The 9,065-nt window shown below is 41.2% G+C and overlaps 1 protein-coding gene across 1 annotated transcript in view; it reads left to right on the top strand.

The window, feature by feature from the left end:
• VCAN (versican) overlaps positions 1-9,065 on the top strand; it is a 90,746-nt gene that overhangs the window by 50,739 nt on the left and 30,942 nt on the right. Inside the window, 1 exon segment of the mRNA XM_017738680.1 lies at positions 6,276-9,065. This exon segment is cut by the window's right edge and continues 11 nt beyond it. Within this exon segment, the coding sequence (XP_017594169.1) occupies positions 6,276-9,065 (2,790 nt within the window).

The raw sequence follows: 9,065 nt of genomic DNA, 5'->3' as shown, positions 1-9,065 counted from the left end.
TTCAAAATCCTATTTCTTTTGACATTAAATGAAAAGAACAATATATTAACAAAGAAAAAAAAATCCCTTTTCTGTGAAACAAAACACTGCAAAAGATGTTGTCTGATTGGTTTATTTCTGTAAAATGGAATGGTTTTGTTCCAATTTAAATGTAATATCTTAAGGGGAATGGAACCCCTACTTAATAGAAAGGTTTTAATTTTTTTTTTTTTGTGTTGGGGACAGCTTGTCAAATCCCTTTTTTATTTCCTCAGTATGCTTTTAAAACAAAATATATTCAATGAAACTGACACATTCCTGTGGAATTGGTTGAGGTTTTGGATTTTTGTTTCTTGCTGTAAGAGTTTCAGCAAGCCATGGTCTTAAAGCTGCTCGAATCCACCCAGACTGCAGATCTGGTTCCTGGCAGAGCTGAGCTTCAGGGCAGTCAGTACATGACATGAAGATGGTTAGGCCTTTCCTCATCCTAGATCCTCTCCCAAGCCCGGGTCTGAGGCTTCACTGGTCTTTCAGAGGGTTTGACCCGTTTTGACTCTCTTCTGCTTTGAGGATTCCTCATTGTTTTCCAGGTGGAGTCTGGATTTTAGCGGTCCATGGGCTCTCTCTGTGGGTAACCTTTGCGATCCCACAAGGAGCATCCCAAAAATGTGCAAGGATTTTGAAACAGCACTTTAAAACCATTTACATGTGTATGCATGTCTTTTATTAACATTTTCATAGAACCATAGAATCATGGAATGGTTTGGGTGGGAAGGGACTTAAGGCCCATCCAGCATCACCCCCAGCCATGGGCAGGGACACCTCCCACTGTCCCAGGCTGCTCCCAGCCCCAGTGTCAGCCTGGCCTTGGACACTCCAGGGATCCAGGGGCAGCCCCAGCTGCTCTGGGCACCCTGTGCCAGGGCCTGCCCACCCTCACAGGGAACAATTCCTGCCCAATCTCCCATCCAGCCCTGCCCCCTGGCACTGGGAAGCCATTCCCTGTGTCCTGTCCCTCCAGCCCTTGGCAATTGTCTCTCTCCAGGTTTCCTGCAGCTCCTTCAGGCCCTGCAAGGCCCCAGTGAGGTCACCCCAGAGCTTCTCCTCTGCAGGCTGAACAAGCCCAGCTCTGGCAGCCTTTCCTCCCAGCAGAGCTGCTCCATCCCTCTGATCAACTCTGGCCTCCTCTGTGCTCACTCCAACAATAACTAATAACATTTTAATCTTCATGTAACTCTATTGAAGCCAAACCCAAAACATTCTGATTATCAAGTGCAGGAAATAATTTGACTAATGCAAACTCTTTTGATTTTTCATGCCAACCTGTCTCGTGAATATGGGTTCTTGATGGTGAATGTTATGGATTTTGTGGTAGTGTCACATTATGCAGTGAAGTACTTTTGAAACAGAGTCCAAAATGGTTGTAGTCGTCTCTTTAAAATCTCTTTTTTTTTTTTTCCTATTCAGCTGTATTCTTGTCAAAATATAGGGCCTTATTTAAAGTCCACAGAACATTTTATGTGAATTTCATGGCTTTATCAGACCTCCAGTCCTTCTGCAAAAGACTGGACTGTACTACTGCTCACAAATAACTCAGCATGTGGGTCTGAAACAATAAGTGGACAGATTGCAGGAGTGTGAAATTCTGTTATCTGCAGGATGCCGGATTAGATGTTAAGAGCCCCATTTTGAAAGAGACTTCACAAAACCATAACTCTTCTGAATGAAATATTTTGTGTTTAGAACGTTTGGGAAACATCGTAATATGTTTTCTGTTTAATTCCCTATTAATTCTTCTTCAGACGCTTATCTGATGGTTTTTGAGGGAGAAAAGGCTTTTTACTGCCTGCCCCCTCAAAGATGGTGTTGGAGAAGCTCTTTGTAGAATATTAAAAGTCTTCTTGAGAAAAGAAATATTGCTGAACGTTACACATTTTTGGATGTGTGCAGACGTTATCTCGCGCGCCAGTAACAGGGAGGCAACTTTTCTGTTTGATCCACTGAAAAACTGACGTGGGTTTGGAACCAGTTGTGATGGATGGGAAGGGTTGTAACAAAAATTAATGACACCATGGTCAGTGGCTCTGTGGTTCTGTGCAGTAGCAGGCTAAAATCGCCCTGTAGCCAGAGGGATTTCCATTTCTTACGTGTAAGAACTCTTACCGAGATAGATGCCTGTTCCTTGCAGGTCATTTAGAACATCTAGATGTATTAAATGGATTAAGAAACACTCTGTGCTGCATATACAACCATCCACCTGTCCTCTCCATCTCCGTTTCAGTGCATACCTCATCACTTCCCTCCAAAAGAGGCTTTGCTGATAAATCTCTCCCAGGACTTGTTTGGGTTGGCACTCTGAGCTGACAACCCTTGGCTCTGCTCCTTTTTAGCTACTTGTTTTCCCTTTCCTTCTCCTGGAGTCAGAATAACAAAGCAGCTCTTTGAGAAAGGGCTCCTTTTGGCTTGTTTTCCGTGAGCTATTGATAAGCATATTTCATAGCCATACTCCTTTCCTTTAAAGGCCTGGTTTCATCTCTTTTTAGTAGTCTTTGGTCTGTTTTACCTGCAGCTGGAATGGGTGTGAAATATGTAGGAGCAGCATAAGTCAGTGGCATCTAGACTGTTTAAAACTAATTCGAGTGTTTGTGTTCCTGCCCTCAGGGTCTAACAGACCAGTTCAACAGACACAGACTTTTTCCTCTATATTCATATTTTATGGTAGGTTTTCATCTCAGTGTCTTATACCCAGTTGACAAGGATGTATGAGCCACATCATTATGTAGATTATTTGCCATCTCAGGAGTTTAAGAGCATTTTTCATAGCTCTTAACCCTGAGCAACCTGAATGAGAACACTGAATAATCAAACCTCTAGGAAGGAAAAGAATTTACAATTAAAAAAAAAAAAAATCATTCAATTTCATTCTTTACTATCTTCTGAAAATCTCATCTTCGGAAAAAAAAACCAAAAACCATACAAAAAAACCTCCCAAAGACACTTATTATTTAATGGAAGAGCCTCCTGAATGTCTATTATCAGAATATCTTACCTTTTGCTAAGGTTCTTTTCTGTGGATTTTTGTGGCATGTGGGATCTTGAAAAAGCTAACAAAGTAAAAGTAGGGTCTGATAGAGATCTCTGCATGTGTAAGAATTTGTATTTGTCTTCTAGGTGAATTTGGAACAGATGTTGTTCACTAAATTTATTGCCTACCATAAATGACTTAGCGTGAGCTACTAATTTGAGGGACTCCCAGGTGTGCGCTGCTGAAAAAATACTTCACTGTTGGTCAGAACTTGTTAGTCACGGTGCCCTCCTACAAATTACAGCCCATCCAGTCCCATCCAGTCTTGATAATTTATTTTTTTTTAATGGACAGTTTCTGTGCAAAGCTGCATGCTTTGTCGCACGGTCTTAATTGCTGTGTATGAAATAATAATTAATCTTTATGGCACACCAGTCTAATACACCAGGTTGTTTCGATGCCTTTTCCTGGTCTTAAAATCAAGAGTCAGACACGGTTAGAAGGGGACAAGGGATTTTACCTTGGTATTTATTTTAAGGATCCTTAGGTGCACACGTCCAGGTCAAATGCACTGAAATGCACCCCGCCGAATGCCCACCCCAAAGGAGTGGGTATAACATTATAGGTTGTACTAATTAGCAGATCTATCAAAGATTCCCCAATGAGAGGCTCGAGTGAGCCCCCCTCCCCCTGGATGGTTCTATCTTGGTTTACAGAATGTGTTCTGGAGAGGACCTTGGGGGCTGGGGCACACTGATCCCTGGCTACGAAGCTTCTAAAATGTTGAGTCTCTCAACTTGACAAACAAGTCCAAGAATGTAGGCAAAAAGCACTGGGAATACAGAAGTTGTAAAAAGGTATAACAGGGGTATAAAAGAAAAGGCAAAAAAATCTTCATGGCATCAGTTTATACAGATCCCTCCTTCAGCACAGGGCACCTTTCCTGGCCATGCACATTTCTGTGCATGGTTCTCTGGTTCTGTGTGGGGGTGCAGTTATTTTATAGTGAATTTACCGAGAATCAGAAATTCTCAGAGCTCTCTACCAGCTCTGTCTTGGCATTCCTCTCTCACTGACTGAATTCCCATGGGTTTTTGCATGCACAGATTTGAAAGGAAGGTGTGAAACTTCTGTCTCAACTGAAGCTCCTGCTTTTATGAAAATGTGGTTTCTCGATATGTCCAGGGTGGCCTTTAGCTGAAATTCGTGGATTTTGAAAGGGTTGTTATTAGACATGCTCCTCAAAGTCATACTGCCAGTCTTGGAGAGATTACCAAATTCCTGCTTTTCACAAAATTTGAAAGGGAGATCTGGGAAAGCTCAAATAAATGGTTGCAGAAACTTTATTATTCTGTGGCACTGGGCAGCCTTTCCAAATATTTCTACTTTACTGGAGAAAAATATTCATTCTTTACAAGCATTGCATAAAGTAACTCCCAACAAGCACACGTGAGGGAGAGAGAAGAAATCTCAGCACCGTAGTCATCTAATAGCGCTGTCATAGCACAGGGTAAACACCAGGCTTCTCTGGGCAATGTACAACAGCCAAGCAGAATCCAGGTTAAAAACAACCTTTTGTTTGTTTCACAGGGAGCACTGAGCTTAGTGCTGCACAAACTTGACACTGTAGTTGAAATAAACAATGCTGAAGGTGATTTATTCTCTGTATTCTTCAGCTGGAGCTTTAGCAAAGCTCAGATCCAGTAATAGTTCATGAGTTTAGCTGTAAACACAGCGCGAGACACTAGAACATTAATTCTCAGTGGAGTTGCAATGACCTCTTCAAAACCAAATTGAAGTCAATTTGCACACACAAGCCAGCCCAGGACAAAGAATCACAAACCTTTTGTAGTGCTCTGTGTCAGTTTAACTTGATTGAATACATTCTTTTCCAGAATGATCACCTGATGATTCTGTCTCTGAGGACTCAGTAGTAACAGAGGTTAAATGATCTTCATAGGTAGGAGAATTACTTCAAATTGATGAAGTGCTTAACCTCAGGTTCTCATTGTTTTAGGTCTTGTGGATAGTTTTAGTGAGGAAGATTTGCTTAAAAAATGGAGCTCTGTCACGTACTGGAGATATTTTTTGGGAAGCAATTGTTGCTGACAGTGCTGTAAATTGGATGTGGACAAAGCTCCACTGGCTGTACCAGTTTGTACCAGCAAAGAAAGCAATCCTCTCTGGGCAAAATGGTCATAAACATAGATCCAGAAGAAAGAAACACTGATGGAATAGGATTTCAGCAGGGTTTCCAATTTCAAGTCAGTTGGCCAAGCTGGAAATACGGCTTTTTTTTCTGAGTCTGTTGTATCCCTTTTTTTTTTTTTTTTTTTTTTTTAATTTTGTTTTAATTAGGATAGCTTCCATTGTCTGGAACAGAAGGTTTGAAGTAATGTTTTTGCTGAAAGGGCAAGTTTAAATAGTGTCTATGGAATCTGGGGTCATAAATCTTGGAGGAATTCAGGAGGCTTTCTGCAGCTAAAATCTTGCCTTCTTAGATCTTCTTTCTTCCTTTTTATCTCCCTGGCCACCTAGAAACAAACTGTGAGAGGTTTTCAACCTGTGGGAGTGTGTAAATAATTCAGTGAGTGGTAAACAGAAGAAAATTACTGCACTTCATTGATGTTACTGTCTGAGTGGGAGTTGACTTTCGAATCTGTGATATTTTTTTCTAATTTGTTGCATAATGCTTTAAAATTCAAAGTAGCAACAAGTTTGCAAAGCACGACATTATTCACTGACCTAGGATCCAAGTCTAGTGAGCAGAGTGATGTAGATGTTTTGGTGCTCCTAGTAATTTGAATTACTATATACTAAAGAAAAATGGAGATGCAGAGGGAGGTTTTATATGTCTTATTTTATTTTAGACTTTGCCTTGCTTAGCTTTGTCTCAGTTCAGTTATTGGTAAAGGTTAGTTAGTGTCTAAATCCGTGGAAACAGTTGCAGCAGGTTGGTCTGAAAAATGGTTTTTCATCTTTGCTGAAAACTGTAGAAGGTAACTCAGGCATGGGTTTGGGACCAAGGACATGTGGAAATCAACAGTACTGAATAATCAATGTGTTCAATATGCAGAGAGGCTCCAACTAGAATGTCACACACCATGGCAGAGTTTAACTTAGTGTCAATAGAGGAACACACTGAATTTACAACAAATTACTGAATTTCTGATTTTTTTGGTTTTGGGTTTTTTTTTTCTCTGATGGATTTCTTGTACTTCATGTGTCTACTGTCACTTAGGGATTATGAAAAGCTCTCTTTTTCTTGCAGATCACCCGGTGAATGAATTTTTGGATCTGTTCAATCGCCACATGCTTCCTCATGCAGTAGATGAAACCCACATTGATGCAGAGTCAGCTCAGACTGAACCCTGTACTTCAGACTCTGTGCAGGATTCGTCTGAATATATAATACTGGATCCTTTCTTTCCAAACTATGCAGAGTTTGAAGAAGATGAAGACTGTGAAAATACTACTGATGTCACAACTCCTCCAGCTTTGCAGTTCATCAATGGGAAGCAACAAGTTACGAGTGCACCTAAAAGCACAAAAGCTGAGGAAGCGAGGAGTGACCAAATTGAAAGTGTTGCACATTCCAAAAATGTGACCTTTTCTCAAATCAATGAAACAAACACATTTATAATAAATGAATCTGAAGCTTCTGGTACTATGCAACCAAGCAAAGCTGGAGAAGTTATAGGGTCATTTGAGGTTACACAACCAACGTCAGGGGCTGCAATGTTAGAACCTGTCTATAGTGGGGAGTCTGAAGTTGTTACAACAGATAAATCAGTAGCCACCACTCCTTCACACGAGCAGTCTCTGCAAAACAATAGAGAGAACATGACATGGCAGGGAACTGAGGAGAGCTCTACTAAAGGTAGCAAAAATCTGCTTTTAATTTCTAGTGAATCCTCTGGAGATGGCTCCACCGAATCTGATCTGTCCACTTCAGCCTTAGAAATCACGACAGAAAGGAAAGAGGATGAAAAAAATTCTGGTATAACATCTTCTCCTGATGGATTTACTGTGGAAAGTTCTGCTGTAACTGCTTCTCTGGAGGCTGCTTTTATTCCTGCTACAGTAGATGAAGGTGTAACTGACCTTATTCCAGAAGAGGCAACCCCTGCTCCAGGAGACCATTATAAAACAACTATTAAACTTACCGCAAATTCCCCTGTTGAAAATATTCTGGAAACAAGTCATACAGCAAAGCCTGAGATGAGTGCTGCTTCTTTTATGGTTCTGGAAGGCTCTGGAGATGTAAAAGATAGCATCACTTTAACTTCAGCTGTGACAGAGGAAGTAGCAGTAACAGAAACACTTTCAATGAAAGACATTTCCTTGGGCTCCAGCACAGCACTGCCAACACAATTTTCTGTAACTGATTCAGGAATCACCTCTGCTTTGCCCAGAGCTATAAGTACTCCTTATTCTGCTTTTGATCAAAGTCCTGAAGTAACTGTTGCCACCACCTCTGTGTCTGAACTTATTAGGGAAAAAACATTTGCCAGCTCTCTTGTAACTGAAAAGGGTATTGATGATGAAAAAGAAATACAGACCACTGTTTATGCAGGTCACCAAAATTCAGCTACTGCTCCAGAGGAAAATTTGGATTTGAGTGAACTTGGGAGCACTACAAGTGAAGGTGGAACTGTAAGTCAAGAGCCACTCAGAAAAACAGTACCAGGTACCATAGGTTCTGAAATCAAAAAGGTCACCACCATTCCTCTCTTGAGAGAGAAGAAGCTTTTTGTAAATGAAGGATCAGCAGAAGAGCCAGCAGACATATTTTCAGGGGGTCCCACAAGCAAAGTGGTAAGTATTGGCTCCCCATTTATTGATCCAGGTTCTGGAGACATAGATTTTATCATTGAGTCTGCTACTTTGACTTCGGTTCCGTTAAGGCCTGTCACTGAAACACAAACAGAAAGGTATGAAGGAAAAGTTTACAGCACAGATGATGCTTCACCGAAGGATGCAACAACAGAATATGAAAAGCAGTCAAGAATAGATGAATCTGCAGTAACAGTTTTGAGTACTGGGTCAGAGAACCTCACAGAGGGGTCTGGAGTAGAAAGTCAGATGTACCTGGATATGTTTAGCACAAAAACCCCAGAAGAACCAAACAAGGAAACAGTACCAACCTACACAGCTCCTTCTGACATAAAATCTGGTTCTATAAGAGAGATAACATCTCACATTGCACCAGGAATTGACACTGGAGATTCAGAAACAGGTCAGGCCACATCATCTCCAGGATCAGTGGTCAGTAACAACCCTCACGAGGATGTGGTGACACATGGTACTGGCGGTATAAAAGCAGTAGCTGAACCTACAGAAAGCAAAGATGCAAAAGTTGGTTCTTCAACTGTCTCACTGGGCAAGATTTTCCTGATTGAGCATGGCTCTGGAGAAGAAATCAAAGATGACAGCAGCACCACAAAACTTATGTCTAATGGACCTACTGAAGAAATATTTGGAGGTCATTTCTCAATTACTGACCAGGGATCTGGAGAACCAGACACATCCACTGGATCATTTGCAAAAACAGCAGTTGCCCCTACCGGGAGACCAGAAACATGGGAGAAGGATGACAGACAAGCTGTCAGCACATCACCTCTGGATCTTGCCTCCACTACAGACACTGATGAGCAGGTCACAAGTTCTGAACATGAAGTAACCTCTGTGGGAACTGCATGGGACATGAGAACTGAAGAGAAAACCATTGATGAGCTGGCAGTGAGAACATTTTCCACGAAGATTCCTTTGATGGAAGAGATACATTCTGGGGAAGAGAGGCCAAGTGAAATTTCTCCAAAAGCTTTGGAATCTTCTGAAGAAACAACAACAGACCTGTTCTTTAGAAGTACACAGGCTAGCCATGTGCACCCGGGATATTTACACGTTCCGACTCTCAGTCCATATTTGGAAGAAAAAGAATTAGAAACTGAACCTGTTAAAAAAATACTTTTGCCATTTAATGATGACAAAGTAACTGAGGCTGTAACAATTGAAAGGAAATTCATCAGCTCTCCAGTCATAGTTATAGAGCAAGAGG

This window comes from Corvus brachyrhynchos, unplaced genomic scaffold, assembly GCF_000691975.1.
Source record: "Corvus brachyrhynchos isolate BGI_N302 unplaced genomic scaffold, ASM69197v1 scaffold376, whole genome shotgun sequence".
NCBI classification, from domain to species: Eukaryota; Metazoa; Chordata; class Aves; order Passeriformes; family Corvidae; genus Corvus; species Corvus brachyrhynchos.
The sequence above is the reverse complement of the archived record's forward strand: the minus strand, read 5'-3'. Positions and strand labels throughout refer to the sequence as shown.